Source organism: Neodiprion fabricii, chromosome 3 (genome assembly GCF_021155785.1).
Source record: "Neodiprion fabricii isolate iyNeoFabr1 chromosome 3, iyNeoFabr1.1, whole genome shotgun sequence".
Taxonomy (NCBI): domain Eukaryota; kingdom Metazoa; phylum Arthropoda; class Insecta; order Hymenoptera; family Diprionidae; genus Neodiprion; species Neodiprion fabricii.
This window is the reverse complement of record NC_060241.1, coordinates 32,088,788-32,106,610: the sequence shown is the minus strand read 5'-3', so window position 1 is coordinate 32,106,610 and position 17,823 is coordinate 32,088,788. Positions and strand designations below refer to the sequence as shown.

General features: G+C 34.0%; 3 protein-coding genes across 6 annotated transcripts; 1 reads left to right on the top strand and 2 right to left on the bottom strand.

Moving 5' to 3' along the window:
- The first annotated feature begins 191 nt into the window (after window positions 1-191).
- Window positions 192-11,507, top strand: LOC124178770 (two pore calcium channel protein 1-like). Of its 4 annotated transcripts, none has more exons than XM_046562380.1 (12): window positions 192-573; window positions 2,531-2,745; window positions 2,881-3,045; window positions 3,857-3,982; window positions 5,687-5,994; window positions 6,178-6,458; window positions 6,747-6,965; window positions 7,032-7,151; window positions 7,360-7,699; window positions 7,983-8,284; window positions 8,763-8,869; window positions 9,095-11,507. In XM_046562380.1, exons 1-12 carry the CDS (start codon window positions 468-470, stop codon window positions 9,338-9,340), a joined length of 2,535 nt encoding a protein of 844 aa, XP_046418336.1. In that variant the 5' UTR covers window positions 192-467; the 3' UTR covers window positions 9,341-11,507. The 4 variants fall into 4 exon arrangements, with proteins under 4 accessions (XP_046418336.1, XP_046418337.1, XP_046418338.1 ...); XM_046562381.1 differs by having other exon boundaries at window positions 193-573; window positions 2,564-2,745; XM_046562382.1 differs by having other exon boundaries at window positions 193-573; window positions 2,450-2,745.
- Window positions 11,466-13,298, bottom strand: LOC124178771 (mevalonate kinase). The gene is made up of 2 exons (XM_046562385.1): window positions 12,411-13,298; window positions 11,466-12,208 (listed from the first exon to the last, which is right to left on the bottom strand). Exons 1-2 carry the CDS (start codon window positions 13,296-13,298, stop codon window positions 11,948-11,950), a joined length of 1,149 nt encoding a protein of 382 aa, XP_046418341.1. The 3' UTR covers window positions 11,466-11,947.
- Window positions 13,299-13,377: 79 nt separating this feature from the next.
- On the bottom strand, window positions 13,378-17,796 carry LOC124178773 (bolA-like protein 2). The gene is made up of 3 exons (XM_046562387.1): window positions 17,485-17,796; window positions 13,715-13,809; window positions 13,378-13,539 (listed from the first exon to the last, which is right to left on the bottom strand). The coding sequence occupies exons 1-3, from the start codon at window positions 17,545-17,547 to the stop codon at window positions 13,443-13,445; spliced, it is 255 nt and encodes an 84-aa protein (XP_046418343.1). The 5' UTR covers window positions 17,548-17,796; the 3' UTR covers window positions 13,378-13,442.
- Window positions 17,797-17,823: the final 27 nt, after the last annotated feature.

Here is a 17,823-nt window from a genome sequence, read left to right as displayed (position 1 = left end):
AATGTGAGTTACTTTACTACGCCTTAGCGTGGTTTTCAATTTGGTAAAAACACTGTTAAATTAAAAATCTTCATTGCGGTGCTATTCAATTGCTGAACCAGTATGGACCAATATTTTCAGCTTGGACTTTATCTCTGATCGGAGCCATGATCGGAGATAACGCAGAAGGCGAACCAATCCCGAAGCCTTTTTAAGCGGAATGCTCGAAGTCCGCTGATGTGAAGTCAGCCCCGGCTACGGGGGGATATCACGATAACGGCCGAATCTCCGTTGTCTGGCTTCGGGTTAAAAAATTCTGGGATTAGTCATCCGCAACATATCCGCGAGAAAACCACTCGTCGTCAGTCGCGTCGCAACTCTGAAACAGCGTAGGCAGGAGTCAGGTTTGCGGTGACTCGCGAGCGCGCAGCCACTCGAGAGAATCTCGTTACCCGTGCGGCTGTCAGGAGTCGAGGCTGCCAACGAAGATGCCCTCGTCCCCGAGAAGTCCTGGATCTGTGGACGGATACCAGCGTTTCGACGATGAGCCAAACGTCACTTTACGTTTAGAGGGTTCCTACGGAGCGAGTCCAAGTAAGCAGTTGCTTTAATTCCTCCGTTACGCGGGACGTGAAAACGAAAAGAAACTTTTACATTGGATTAAATTAGCAATTTGCTCCAAAAGATATTTATTATACATACTCGAACATGATGCAGTAGTGAATGATTTAGTTTCTTCAATTACTCTTTTCTAAATCTCCACCTCGAACCGGATCTAAACTTGTGATCTCGGTTTTCATCTCATTCCAAAGATATGACTTAATTATGTGAAAAGTACAAAATTTTTTTCACATCTATTAGCTGTTCAATAAGTACTCTAATCATATTTAAAGAGTTTGATAAGATAGCTCTTTTTGCAGATAGATTTGGATGATGACTTTCTTTTATTAGTTTTTTTATTACGTCTGTGTGTCTATTCAATAGCCAGGAAATGTTAAACTCTACTGTTATACGGTTAAAGTTGTCAATTGGACACGTATAATGAAATGCTAATTATTGTCTTAAAATTCTGTACTCAACCGAAATTATTATAGTTGATAATTACTTTCAATGATAATACAGCATCTGTATTTATTTTGCAGTGCGACTTTGTGTGGTATAGTCTGGTTTTATTTTTCCACAAATCTGATATCAATCTATACATATAATAATTCAAATAACCAAATACTTGGTAGATTAAAGCTCACTAATATATTAATGCAAGTCAACACACATTGCTTAGACTTCTGATCAATGTTTTTTATGGTATTATTCACAATATTTTGCAATCTCCTTCCACATAATAATTACCTACAATTTAATACAATGATAAATACAATGAGCTTGTGGTAATATTTCAACTTTATTATTGCGAAATACGAGTTCTGTTGAGGTATGAAAAAAATGTGAGCATGTAGACAGGAACCGATATACATTGACTCCTGACCGTTTAAAAACAGATGATCTGATGCGTAATTTAGACAATTCAGCAAAGTTTTATGTCAAATAACGGTTCAAAATATTCCAATTAACGAACCATTAGAATCAAAAATTATATCGCAAATAAATAGTTAGTTTACATTTTAGATTATGTGTATTATCTGAAAGAACTAAATTACACACTGCATGGGAATTTTTAATTTCATTAGTAGTAGCTAAAAATAGTTTTGTGTTCTACCTGAGGCTTGGATGTATTTCCAGTAGTTAATACTCTGCAATTTTTTTTGTAAATATGGAAGTTGCGCCCACTTACTTGAAGCAAATGTGTCAATAGAGTGACTATTTTTCAATATCTCTATTCCTGTACAAAAGTACACGAGTGTTAAATTTTATCTCTATATAATCTGTTTCTATGCTCAAATATTTGATAAGAAAATGTTTGCCGCACAACTTATTTCAAACGGATAGAAACATTCGAACTATGGCTTGTCTGTCTCTAATTCCAAACTATACACGTACAGTATGACATCATGTACCAGCATCCGATTCATGTTGTCATGAATATGTAGACGATATTAATCTTTATAGAAAGTCGTGTACAAACTTGTAATTTATGAAATGTAAGTATCCTAACAGTGACTAAAAACAAAAAAAAAAAAATACCATGCCAGATTATATTCCTTGTGACTAATTTGCCATTGATACAAAATGTGAACTATGTAAATACAGTAATTTAAAATTCCGTCAGTAAGAGTTGTTTTAGTTGTTACAAATAATTTTGACCGTGATCTTATCATGGACCCACACAATATCAATTTAGAGTTTCCATTCTTGGCATTGTGTGTAGGATGTAATAAATGCAGGCTGATGTTAACATGTAGTAAAATGTTGTTCTTTTATTTTCTTTCCTTTTTTTCTCTTTATTTCAACTACCACCTCCATCAATCTGGTATCGGTCATCGCCCTGAACATCGTGGAAATCATCTGCCAGTGCACTTAACCATGGAGGAAGGCTTTTGCTGCTAACGCATGCTTGTCTCATTCCTGCTGCGTGCTTTCAATTTTTTTCTAGAATATGGGTCTATGTTGTCTTGCGCTTCTTCAGACGGCAGAATCAGGATGACCCCAAGGGAAAATACGGATACTCCGAATGAAATCGGTCACAGAATTGGTGCAACGGATGGTGAAACTTTGTCAGAAAATGCGGCTTTGGCGAGGTACGCGATTGGTATAGATGCGGACGTACACTGGGAAATGAATTATCATGAAGCAGCCATATTTCTTGAGGTAACTTGTGACGAAGAACGTACTCTCATTCAAAAGCCATGATTCCATATCAGTATTATAAATATTCACGTTGAGAGAAATTGTAACTCACACCTGGAGAGTTTGGTGGCTTCAAAAAATTTTATTTGTCCACAGGAAGGTCGAAATAATGAGAAGTTTGACTCTCATCCCAGACATCCAGAGGATTTACCAGCCTACCTTTTGGTGCATAATAGCTGGTATTATGGCCTTGACCTATTGACTTCCCTCATACTTTTAGCCTTGGCATTTGTTGAGGAGCCAGCAGTGCCTCTTTTCAAGGTCAGAAAATCGTTTCAAGTTGTTTATTGTCATAATTATTACTCTGTTTTATTATTGAAATTAAATTTGTAGAAATTTTCACACTGCATTTCAACGATTTTAAAGCTAGCAGCCGAAAATAGCAGCCAAACCTGTTAAACTTTTTGGAAGTATAAAAATGTCGTTCAGTTTTATCCTCATAGTTCTATAAAAGTAATGTGAATTCAAGGTATTTTACAGAATTTTTATTATCGGACTTCACCACCTTATTCAAATGAACATAAGAACGTTTGGCTGCTAAACTTGGCCGCTAGTTTTAGCCTCGTTGTATCTCAGGTAACTTGACAACTCGATGTCTGTTCACTACCAAGAATTATTTTTATATCTTGCATTCACTGGAAAATATTTGTGTGATTATGGCCATACTTTATACCAGACTTAAATTCATGACTATAATTCGAAAAACTTGGAATAATTTTGTAATAAGTAAGCAGACCCTGAAAATATATGGTTAACCATGTATTGTTGCTGTTTCATGTGTGTACAGAGTTGCACACACACATTTAATTCATGCATATTAAATATTAGCTATTATTACTCACAAGGTACAGTCAGTAGTTTCATTCCGTTTCTTTTTTGTTTTCACTTTCCAAGTAACAATATTGAAATTGGAATTTTTTTCCTCCACCATATTATGATACCTTGTAAACCTTAGATCGTGAGTCATTCAAATTTGATCTCTACCTTTTGTTGGTCTTACCTGAAGTTGCAGATTGGAGGTGCTTTTATTCTATGCATATGCATAATGATGATTTATCTCTTTTCCGGATAGCTACCCGTCTGGGCGCATGGATCTATCGAGCTTCTGGCTCTAATCATAATAGGAATAGAATTAGCATTGAAACTGAGATGGATCGGATGGGGAACAATTTTGAAACATAAACGCACAATGCTTAAGGTATATATAAAATAACCAGACACTCGCTTCTTTTTCATTTGCTATACATTTTTTTTTTCATAGCCCTTCCATCTCATCAATACAAATTACAGATCATACTGTAATTGACTGATACAATTATTTGGGAGATGACATACATTTTTCTTTTCGCTATAATGCAAAGTACTGAAGCAGTCCAAAAAATTTGTGGCAGTCTTTTTTTTCAGTTGCTTCAACTCAAACTTATTGAACGTAATAAAAAATTATAGAGGATTATAGTTATGATATTCTTTGGATTGTTATTAAATAAAAAATTTCTTATTAGAGACTACAAAGTTGTCAGTAGACATGATATATAAACTTTCAGTTAAGTTTTTTCCCTACAGAGTTTCCAATTCATAAACTAAAATCTTGAAAATCTTCAGATATGTTGAATTAGCTCTAAAATACTTTGTTTCGCTTTTTCGTTCTGTAATATCGATATTTTAAATATATCATTCATATTATGACATACGCATAATATGTTGATATACCTGTTATTATTCAATGTTCATATATCAAACGTCCATGCTTCACTCTACATTACAGCTGCCTGTTACATAACAAAAGAATGAGCGTTAATACGCTTTATATTAATACCAGACTGATCCGGTGCAAAGCTGACGTATGGAACATCAGATTACGATTTACATGACGCATCAACAATTCGTTTATGTAGTACATACGAATATAACAATTGATTCGAAATTTTATGTTTTATAGACTCAAAGAATAGAAAATGAAAGCAATTTACTCAACCTACTTTTCAGATATCATTTATTCAAGCTTATCAATACATTGCGCTTTAAGAGCTACGATGTGAGCAAGTCCTTATTAGAATTCTTGGAACCTACTCAGATAATTAAGAGATTTTTAATATCAAAGTTCAAAATCTGTATTACTCACATGTAAACCAAAAGTGATCTCATTGTTAATTCGGGTTTTTTCCGGCTGTGGTACTGTTAGGGTATTGGAGAATTTTCATGCGTTCATCTGTGTCTAGTAGTGTTAGTGTTATCACCTTTGCTCTCTCTTGCAGTTATTCAACTCGATAGTTGAGTAACCGCTTGTCTGGGAAATGTGATATAACTATCATTTTAATAGCAGAATAAGAGGAAGGGGCAAAATCAGTGCACACTATATATCCAGCAATAGTAAGTTGTATGCAAATTGTAAGTTTGTTAGTCACAGCATACAGTATAAGATCTGTAATACATAGAGCACGGATATCACTGGCTTGTCATTCAGCTTCTCTGGGACAATGCACTCTCTGACACTGGAAACACAGTGATTTTATTGAGAAACATTTCGGTAGAAAATCTCTGGAAAACTAATTTTCAAAAACCGAAATGTATTTGATCTTAAATTAATAATTCACAATGCAAAATAATTATTTTCAGACTTACAGTCCAGCTGTATTGATTATAATTTATCTGGTATTTTTTTTAGTTTTACAACAAACTCATAATCGACCGTTTCTTCCTCTTCTGACATTACTCAGTCGTTGAAGAGTTCTTGTACATTTTTTTTTATATATTATGTATCAAATATATTATTTTACGATGTGATCATGTACAAATATAATAATTTTTATATTTACAAGCGCCATAAATGTTTGGCTCTTGGCCCGAAACATATTCCAAAAATGATGAGTAATTCAGACTTAAATTCGTGTTATTCTTACAGTGTATGACATTAGCCATTATGTTTGTGGAGGCAATGACAGTGTTGGTACGACAATCATCACACTTCAGAGTGACTCGAGCTCTCAGGCCAATATTTTTAGTGGATACTAAATATTGCGGGGGAGTGAGGAGATTCATCAGACAAATATTGCAAACTTTGCCACCAATTATAGACATGTTGGGACTACTCTTGTTCTTCATCATCACGTACATGGTACTAGGCTACTACATGTTCTCTGAGATGAACAGAAATTTTGCAACATTAGAAGACAGTTTTGTTAGCCTTTTCGTCCTACTGACCACTGCCAAGTACGTAGAAGCAGCAAGATTAGTTTATTTGCAAGTGTAAATAATTAAAAAAACAAAAAATAATGTTAGACTGAATGTAACTAAAACACCAAGTTAAGTGTCATTGTATTATTATAGTTACCTGCGGAAATTCAATTAGGCATATAAAATGTTTACCAGGCATTAAGTGGGCTATATTCTCAGCTTTCCAGATGTCATGATGCCATCGTATTCGAGAAACAAATGGTATGCAATTTACTTTGTTTCATACCTCTGTACAATGTTGTACGTCATGATGAACCTGATGTTGGCTGTAGTGAATGAAACTTTCACCACTGCGGAACGAGACAAATTCAAAAAATTATTACTTCATAAAAGAAGGGCTTGCCACCATGCATTTAAATTGCTAGTTTCGAAGCAAAATCCTGATAAAATGCAATTTCGACAGTTTAGAGGATTGATGCGATACTACGCTCCACAGAAATGTAATTGCTTTCAATATTTGCATTTATAAATATGTGAACCTTCAGTAGAATTTTATAAAAAACTTCTTCGTGAAATGCGAGTAATGTATCAAGCTTTAATATCGGAAAAAGCACACGGCGAATAAGGCTTAAAATGAGGGGAAAACACAACTTGTTGATCCTTAACCTGTCATCTAAGGTGATAGTTACAGCAAATGAAACCTGAATAAAACATATTTATACTGCATTTAATTGGAAAAAAAACTTAATGTAGAGGAACTACATAAATACAATATTAATAACCTTTAGCCATCAGAGATGTGATCTTGATGTTTCGGCACATGAATGTGTCTGGCACCGGTACCCTGAGTTCTGATGAATTTGTCGAAGTTTACGACGCTACAACGCTTGAATGGGATCCACAGTATTCTAGTATTCCATGGTACCATGCCGCATGGCAGCCACTACAGATCCTCTGCAAGGGTGCTCATGCAGCCATTGTATGGCCGTACTTTGAAACAGTCGTTTGTACGTATCATTCGAAAAAACATTGTGCAAAATAAGTTAGAGCTGTAAAGAAACATTCTTTTTCAGATGGAACAATCATTGGAAATGGTGTAGCTATGGTGGTGCGACTAATTGAACCATCCACAAGTTTGCAGCAGTCTGCCCATGCGTTTGCAGCTAGTTGGGACACATTCCTATTTGTATCAAGTACGTCCCTTTGTAGTAGCTTATTATATCGCTTCATTGCTTCCACATACTTATTAGTTCATTTTTTATTACACAAATTTCAACGAATATTTATACATATCGTAATCGTTTCTCGATATGTATACAGAAAATACTGAAAATCACTGTCTACGTTTTATATATTTTTCACAATACATCACGTTTCCAATAAACTCTACTTTTATTTCAGTTTTCCTGTTGGAAGCATTCGTAAAAGTGTTAGGTTTGGGTACAAGGAGATACCTAAGCTCAGGTTGGAATCTTTTTGATTTGGGCGCATCTCTTCTTGCACTCATAGCCGGATTTTTATTGCTTCTTTCGCCAACAGCCACGTTTCTAGTTGTACTTAGACCGTTAAGATTACTCAGATTGTTCAAAATCAAAAAGAGATATCGAGATGTATTTGGTACACTAGTACTACTGTCCCCTTTGATGTGCTCAACTGCCATTGTTATGCTGGTACTTTACTACTTCTTTGCTATAATCGGAATGGAAATGTTTGAGGGATATGATATGCGTAACTGTTGCCGGTGAGTACATTTTTGCTATTAACACCGATCAAAATTATTGGATAATTCATTAAAATTATTGCAAAGTGCAGAGTTGAATAGTGATTAACCTTTAGACTGCCGGGATTTTAACAGCTTTATTCCCCTCAGAAAGTCTCAAAATGTTGTGACTGTATCTTATATCTAACATATGTAAAGTTCCAATTACAGGCAGGGACTATACATACACTTTCTGGCAGTCTAAGGGTTAATCCATGAAGCCATGTACAAAATTATATAGTCACTATTTTCTATTTTTTTTTAGTAACACAACTGTCGAAGATTTCTATAAATATTCAGCTAATGGAAGTACAGCATTGGGTTATTATTATCTAAACACGTTTGATAATCTGATGGCCAGTGGTATGACTTTGTTTGAATTGACGGTTGTGAACAATTGGTTTATATTGATGAATGCTTATGCATTCACTGCAGGATTGTATACGAGAGTGTACTTCATGGTCTTTTACCTTTTCACAATGATAGTACTGACCATTGTAGTTTCCAGTTTCCTGGAAGCATTCAGATTCAGGATTCAATATAAAAGGTCAACATCCAAACGAGACGGTACGTTCATTTTACAATCCACTACGTTTCAAATCATAGTAGAAGGTATGAATTGTGACCTATAACTTCCTTAACTAAATTTGAATTGTCAGATAATTCTTTGGTGAAACTCTTAGATGACCTTCTTTTTCCAAAGGAAAAAATAAATTTGTTGGAATAGATAGGTGTTTATCGATCTGAAACATTTTATAGTCAATTGATTCAATGGTCTCACTTTGAACACGCACACACAATTAGGGCGAGACTGGGTAGGGAAAATTATTTTTTGAAGTTTATTGTATGGCAGTAACTACTTTACGAGACCACTTCCAGTGGTATTAATGTGGGTATGAAACCAATAGCCAACATTATAAAAGCACTCTGTACTATACATAAAAAGCAAAATCATTTTGTACAAAAGATCAATTACGTACCAAATCTGAATTCCTCAATGGGATGTTATGAAATAATACTGAAAATGTTTGCACTTCAATAATAGAGGAGAAGATGTTGCATGAGGAAGTGGAATTGAGGTGGGATGAGCTGCAAACTGTTGTTCAGGACTTCCATTTACTAGAACAGCTGAGATCTACTCTAGTTGTTGGTGTAAGTTGATAAATTTCATTTATTGTTTGCTATAACTCTTCTAACATGCAGAAGGTCAAGGTATAGCTCAGTTATATGTATGAGGAATCATAGTGTTAAACTGTAGTGGAACATAACACCAGTTTACTTTCCAGTGTGTACATCCTATATATACATGTAGGGCAAACAATGCAACATTAACGCATTGATAAGAAAGATACTAATTGATTACTTTATTTTGCGAAGGGTGTCACAACATTCATTGGATCTCGTCCACGAACTAGAGAAGTTCTCCAGCGCAGAATGTATACACATGAAATATGCGAATGGTTAGCTGAAGCAGCATTGGAGGACAAAAAAATTGGTTCTGGTCCAATTGGCAGTTTTGATAATCTTGATTCAGGAGACATGATTCTAAGTACTGACCACGTAGTAGCAAATGGCGATACAGTATCTTCGCAACATCAGAACGGTATTACAAGTCCTACGTAACTGATTTATTTAAATTAATCTCTTAATTCACAATTTATCCACTACTTCAAAAGAGGTTGCTTTCAGCAGCTTGATGGTATTCGGATAGTCTTGGATATTAATTTGTTATTAAATACCAACAAGTTACATGGAAGACTACATTGAGGTGTGCGGCAAAAATTAAGTTATGGTTTTATCTCTCGTACATCAAATCTGTTGTTTTCCTTTTAAAATGTAGGTCTAACATGAATTTCTGAAATGTTTCTCAACCAAAAATTTGTCAGATGCAAAGATGGAATAACCATAGCAATCGTTTTTTTAAACACTAAAATAGACCAGATAACCATGAGTCAGCCATTAACGACAAAATTGTGACTTTGTGTATCCTTATTTGCTGTGAACTTTCTAGTACCATTAATTTTGGGAATTCACAGCAACGCTTTAGCGTCGCCTTAAACTGAAGCAAACATTGTCATGAGTTTACGGGAATACATATATTATTATTGATCTCTAATTAGATATTAGTGTGCAATATACTTCACATGTTCACAATATATTAGCAAACTCATTGCCGTTGTTGCTACAGTTCGTAGTAATATTGAAACGTATCGTCTTCGCATGCTTGTAGTTGATGAGGGCGCATAGAGCTGAAATTTTGTCGGCATAGTTATCAAGGTTAAATGCTTTCTAGTTTTAGGATAGCTGACACTTTTATCAACAGTTGATTTATTTATTTTATAGTTATATGGATCACTTCAATCTAACTGTTTAAAAATTAGCATGCTTCCGCTCTTTCATTTCAAATAGTTTTCATGTCTCACCATCTTTTGACATCCTATTCAAGCAATTGTTTCATTTTAGACAACAGATTCCAAATATCTCGTAATCAAAAGATGAAAATATACTTTATAAGTATGTATGAAGGACATTACCTAGTTTGAGGTATTCGTGTATATTTAATAGTACAATCGAAAGTACTACAAAATTATTCGTTGTGATTCAAGACACGAGATACATTTGTATTATTCAAAATACTAAGTCTTGAATCAAAAAACTCGTGAGTGCATTGCGAGCATTAGCGCATATCATGTTATAGAGGAGCTTTGTGATTCTCAAACTCTGTAACCATAAGATAGCCTGTGAAAAGAATGGTCAGAACCAAAACAGCTTTTTTTCCATAGAATATATATTAATTATAATGGTTATTGGAGTTGCATGGTAGTATTTAATAAGTTATACTGATTGAATTCCAAAAATTATTTAAAAACAGTGACCATCACTTGAGCCTCTTTCATGCAATTAAACTGACTTTTTTACTTAATAAAGTAAATGTTATTAATAGATTATTTAAAAATATACGAATGCATATGATCATACGTAATAAATTATTCATAATTCGTTGATACGATATTCGTACGTATATACAATTTCCGTTACGAATTAAGATTTTGTTTAATAAAAATTAGTATTTATTAATCGCGTTTGGAATTCTGCAATTGATGGGCATTATTTTTAATTATATGTGACGCCTTTCATACACAGGACCATTTAGATCCAGTATTTGAAATAATTACGTAGGTTAAATCATATTTGTGAGATAAAGTGTAGATACAAAGAGAATCATATTTTCTTACATTCTTGAAAATTTTACTCTTTACATTTATTTTTTGAGAATGTCTTTTTTAACAGATATTTTGTTTAGATCTGCAGGTTGTGTCTAAGTCTCAATTTATTTTACCATTACTTAAGCAAGTTGATAATGTAAGTTTTCAGAAATTGTATAAGTGGAAAACTAATATGTGGTTCAGGCAAACATATTCTGCTTATAGTTATTGATGGATTCATGTGTTATGCTGATAGCTCATGTGACATAGCCAACTGATTAAAGAAAACTGTTCGACTCATTAACTAGTTTTCACTAGTTATCAAATTCCATTGATATAATATTTATTACTTGCAATGCGTTGTTAAGCAGCTACATATGAAAAGTGCATTTGAACGGTTAGAATTAATTTCATTCTAATGACAAGTTTTCTATCTCAAGAAAAAATATTGAAATAAACTCCTCGGGTTATTGATATTTATGAGTGAATAGTTTATTTATTACTATAGTTTTAGGTAGCATAATATTAATAACATAGATATATTATTTTGTTAATCGAACTTGACTTTATATTTTATTTTTGTGGATTTTTAACAAAAAAATTGTATCATATTTAGGGCAGCTTATAATTATAAATAATTTATTAACATTCTATGTTGTGACCTCTGTTATACTCAATGCTATGATGTGACCACATTATACAAATCAGTTATATTCAAAACTCGTCTGTCAATTCTGATTAAAGAATATTCATGAACTATAGAAATTTAAAAGTGAAATTCCAAATGATTCTAAACTATAACTCCTATAAATTAGTATTGTCAAATTCACAATAAAATCAAAGCATATAATTGCAATATTTTTCGCTAAAAGATTACTTTCCAACACCTAATAAAATTACGTACATGAACTTTAGTTGAACAAAGTTTAATAAAATATAGGTGCTAATAGTATGGAACCAATGATACCAGTCAATGTGAATATTTTAAGTTTTCTTCAACTTTCACATAGTAGTTATTACTATTTTAACTTTCAATCATTACTCCTGGTCCCCCCAAATTGGTGAGTTCAATGCCATACCCTCTTTCTACAAATGCATTGGAAATTTCAGTGATTGTATCATCATTTGTGTCAGGAGGCAGTAGAACATATGCATATCCACCACCCCCAGCTCCAGTTAGCTTTGCTCGAAGAGAATGTTTTCTTGCCTCCGCACAGATTTCATCTATTGTCGAGTGTGAAACTTGACAAGATGCAAGTAAAGCTTGATTTATGTCGATCAATGTCTGCAATGAAATTTTTTTAACATTCAGTGTAGTCATAATGTATCAATATCAAAGTAATGGCGAATTTGCGATTTCATTCAGCAATTGGAATCAAATTTTCTTTTCCCATGATTGAAACTTGACGATTTTTACGATACTCTTTAGTCTCTGATTCTATCTACTCCTTGAATTATGATTTGCATTACTGTAGACATAAACTTACCAATAATTCGGCATAGAACTCATTTAGCGCAGCGGTGTCCGTTTCGCATAGATCCTTCATTTGTTTTATTATGCTTAAAGCTTTTTGTGATACATTATCTATAGACTCCAAAATCGGTTGGAAAACATTTGGATATTTTTCTTTCAGTTCAGCTACTTTCTCTACTAAAGCTTTAGTACTTCTCAGAACTTTAGTATCTACCAGTAAAACTCTCATGCTTTTAGTTCCAGTAATTGGTTGTAAGATTTCATTCTTTCGAAATTCAACTATTGATCCATATGTACAGATGGCATTATCAATACCTGATGGATTTCCATGCATAATTTTTTCACATTTTAATGCGTACTCAGATATTGCGTCCAACTGCGTTTTGTCCAATGTTGTAGATACATTTTTTTGTAGATTAACGTAATGTACAAAACAAGTAGTTAGACAGACAGCAAAAGATGCAGAACTTCCTAGACCTGAACTAACGGACAGCATGGTACCTACTTGTATACGAAATGGTTTGATTTTGACCTCGTCGTACTTCAGAATGCTGATAAATAAATAGAAAAATGCTTCTATGGCCAACTTCTGTGGCAAGTTTGCATAGCCTACATCTTCAGCAAAGTTTTGAACATGTTTATAAAAATGATCAGAATCCTTGTCAATTTTCAATGCTCTGTCATTGAAAAAATAATCTTCAATCTTTCTAATAGATATCTTTTCTGATAGACTTATTTTTGGAAATAACAAATAGACGTACAACTGGTCAGGTTTTAATTCCTCGAACTCCAAGGTTGTACGTAAATCTAAACTGGCAGCCAATGCAGTTTTCCCATAAACTACTGCATGTTCACCATACAGAATAAGCTTTCCAGGAGCTGTTATTTTAAAGCTGGCCATAGTATTAACATCGAATAGTTATGAAGTATATAATGTATCATAAGCAGCTACCAGATACTGGCAAATGAATGAATAGAAATTTTTTCAACGGTGAATGCTAATATTTATTTATCATTGAATCGGTATTAATAAAATCACGCAGAGTTAAGCATTTCGTTTTTCCCATTCCTCTGGTGTGAGGGTCTTCTGCGAAAAAGCATGTATTTCTTTTAACTCTTCTTCCAAGACTGAATTGACAAGTCTGAAAGTAAATGGAATCCATATGAACAGTGGTTGTGTTTGACATCTATCTGGATAAAATGAAAATTAAGCCATTCTTAAGGTATATTCCAGAGCCAGAAGTACACCAAAATCTAACTAAAGAATTTCTCAAAGAATATTGAGTAGGGATAGTGATGGTCAGATAGTTACTTTACCTGTGTCTTTGTAAGAGAGGCTTGCCTACGAATGCATTTGAGACAACTAGCACAGCAAACTTTCCCCCACAACCATCAGACTCGTCCACAACTTCCTGTTGAATAAAAAAGCGATTGATTCGAAAAAAGAAATTGTATTTTGGAACGCAATATGGAATTTCCTTCTCTAAGCCAATTAGTAAATTGTAATAACATAGTATACTTTGGGAACATTATCCACGATGTGGATGATATCAGCAAAGCCATGTCAAAGAACCTGTAAAAATGCAATTAGATGTTCTTACGTGCCGAATCAAAAGTTTTATGCCTGATATTTTTATATCGTTTCTACATTTCGTTTGTACATTGCTCTACTAACACAACGTCATGGTAGCAGAGTAGTGTCAAAAAGTACAGAAGCAACAAATATTTTGGGAAGTACATTTAGACAGGAATTAGGTGCTCCTTCTCAAGTTCTAATAAAGTACTATACAAAGAACTGTTCGGTCATCTTTAATTATTGATAATAATAATAATAGTATTAATAATAACAGTTATAACAAAAACTTTAGTAACAATTATAATCACTTACACCATCCCCCTTACCCGATAGGATATGAGTCCATGAGCCATTAGGCTTGTGCAGGGTGATGGAGGGGATGATTAATGACCATTATGCGTTAATTAGCACCTAAAAAGGACCTAATTTTTGGGCTGTTTTCACATTTTATTATTATTTGATCGATTTCTGTGAGTACTCTGTTACTATAACATCCTATTAGCAAAGGAATATGAAAACCAAACTTTCAAATCCGAAAAATTGAGGCCTTATATCTTGACTAAAGCACCCAAGTAGTAACGACGAAGCACCTGATTAAATTACACTTTTGTGATCGGTTGTTCTAACGTGACACTGCTATTATTATCCACATTTATTGTTGACAGTATACAATTATAATAAACACTTATTGTGAATCGTATACCACTATTATAATTAAGCTTAAGTCCCAGAATTTATCAGCAAATCTGGTAGAAGCTGATGGATCTGAATTTCGGTACTGACTAAAAATTCACTCCCAAGTCCTATTTCTAGTTTTAGCTTGTAGTCTTGTATCCCTGGCTGAATGTTAAAAGAGATCAAAGTTCAGTCAGTTTTACACTTCGGGTGAGATGTCATTTTAGAACTATCAATAGAGCGGAAAATTCGTGTAACCACTTACAGAAATATTTGAAAGTGGTGGTGGTAAATGGTTATGAGCTAATGGACTAATGATTGATTTATAATATTTTTTAAATTGATTCAACGAGCTGTGCAATTAATTTCAGATAAGAAATCAGTATTGCTTCTGCGTTCAAAATTAATACATGTATTACGACCGTCACCACAAATATACTATCGGCAATATGCGCGTGATTACTAACTTCCAATTAGGAAATCAGCCTTTCTAATGACATTAAACTCGGGCAAACCAACTAAACGCAACAAGTGGAAATCACCATACTTATTTTATATTTTTAACATTATGATTATAACTAGTATGAGAAATTTATGTCTGTATTAATGCAGAAATAAAAAGAGTGAACCCACAAAACATATGAAGTCATTAGGATCCATTAATATAAACTCGATGAGCAATTAGTTTGACCAACAACAGGTGGCCAGTTTATTAATAAATAATCATTGATCTTTTCAAAATACAGTCTTATTGGTAATCCGATGTATAATTAAGTGATACAACTAATAACTAGATTCTTCTTGTTTGCGCATTAACACATTGAATTGACAGTTTTATGAAGATTTTATTAAAGGCCAGTCACACAACCCCAAGGGCATAATGAAATCGATTTTTATGGTTATTCACTTTTACTTCAAAATCATTTGTCTAAGACTGTATTTTCTTCATAAGTACCAAATGTATGTTTTCCCTTAAGTTACCATTGATGATGTATTACATAGACTTAATTTTATTATTACTAGTATCCGAAGTAAATTGTTTGAAGTGAAAGTAAATGAAGAATAAAAAGAAATGTTCAAATGAGTATAAAGATATCAAAACTGGGAACAAATCGGGGTATCTTTTAGGTGGTTTTAGGCAAAACATCCCTAGTGTTAAAAATAACATTCCCACCATGGAAGCATAAAATAATCGAATTGCAAGTCGATTCCAGTTAACATTTTTAAATGGATTTTCTTCAATAGAGTCTAACTTTGAGCTTTCCTTTTTTGATCGAGTTTTTCGCAAAGATCCACTGGCCTTCAACTTATCATTCTTCATATCAGAAGTGCGTTCAGATTTTTCATTGGGAAGACAAAAGATATCAGAGAACATCCAACAAAAAGAAAGTATGTAAAAGGTAGTAATAGCAACATAAGCTACAAGTAACTGATCCTTAGCATACAAGGGTAACATACTAAAGTTAGAAATAATTGAAAACCAAAAGCACCCAAGAGGATCTTCATGGGTATAAAGCAACACTGGCACACCAACCAGAAGTATACTTTTCTCATGCACTTGGTAAGAAAATAAGAAAAATGCTAGAGATGTATTTATTAGTGACAATATGAACTTTTCATTGGTCGGTTTTCGGAAGAGATCTAAATTCGATGGTAAAACTGATACAAGGGTTGCTACAAGGCAAATTTTAGCTAATGTCAGATTAGAGAATGTGTCACGTAATTTGTATAATACGTTTACCGTACACCAAAAGTTTGCAACTTTATCCTCAAATAGACCTCTAGCAAGCGGAAATAATCTGTCGATTACATTGAAGAATACTTCGATACTTAATAGGAATGGACTCCAAATTACTGCAAATGTTATCAATACAACCAGAGCAACAAACACCAGCTTTCGGAATTGAATAGTTAGCGATTTTTTTTTATAGACTATATTACTACTCAAGATGTAGATGAAGAACGGCAGGGAATGGTACAATTCCATCTGCTTATAGTTCAGTGCTAATGTGAAAAAGCATGAGCCGACAAGTAATTTTCGTTGTAAAATTGCTGTGACAGCAGCGACAAATAATCCTAAAGATACACAATTGTACTGGAAGTGGCCATGATCAATGAGTATCAATCCAGGATAAATCAAAATAGATATTAGAATGAAATCGCGTTTTTTAAGGGCAAAAATGTTTGAGTCACTGTCGTTCACTTTTTCAGAGTTAGTGATTTGTAATTTTGAAACAAACCAGAACATTGCTGGCATATAAATAAATATGTCTGCAATAATCACAGACAGCCTCATGAATAATTTATGACCATCGGATTCAAAGCCTCTTGAGTCTCCAAGTTTCACGTAATCTGGATTTACTTTGTTGGCAGCGTAGCCCAATAGCAGACTGTGATACGCGGTTAACGGTGGATAATCGAGGCCCCAATATTGTAGATCATTGTTCGATGAATTGGTGTACCATTCTTGGTATGGTAAATTGAATGTTACTTCTTGCCAATGCCTTTGTGCTTCGTAATCGCCAAACATCGGTGGTTTTCCTTGGCCGCTATATGGGTGATATGTGGCACACCACCTTAGCAGTACAGTCACAAGGAAAATAATAACACGACTGTCTTCGCACATTTTCTAAGATCTTGTTCACGATGCTGATACCGACAATTTACAGGATTATCATGTGGTTGTTACTACTGGATAATTTAGAATATTTAATTGATTGTTTTGTCACATGTCCTGAGGCCATACCGTAACCAAACGATGGCAGGTTAAGCCGTAATCGAGACTAACGTGGCAGATGATTCGACGGTCTTACGCACGGGAGAAAGATACACTTACCACGTGTAGGGTATCCAGCTTATCAGACAGTTTATTTTTTATATAATCCGCGGAATATGGCATAGTAGACTTAGAATATACAAGTATTTTCTCTGTTACTTTTTTATACCGGTGCAGCGTGATACCAAAAATTACCTACACAGCGGAATAGCGAAAAGCTGCGTTGCTTTTTTCTAACACGTATATGACAACCTCGTCTCACACACTGAAATATAATTATTTGAAGTAGTCACCATACTGGCGTATTGAGCGATTTCACCGATAAAGATGCTACCAGATGCTAACACGGATTCACATGGTCTCAGGCCCACTTGCCGGCCGAGTACTGGTTATTCATTT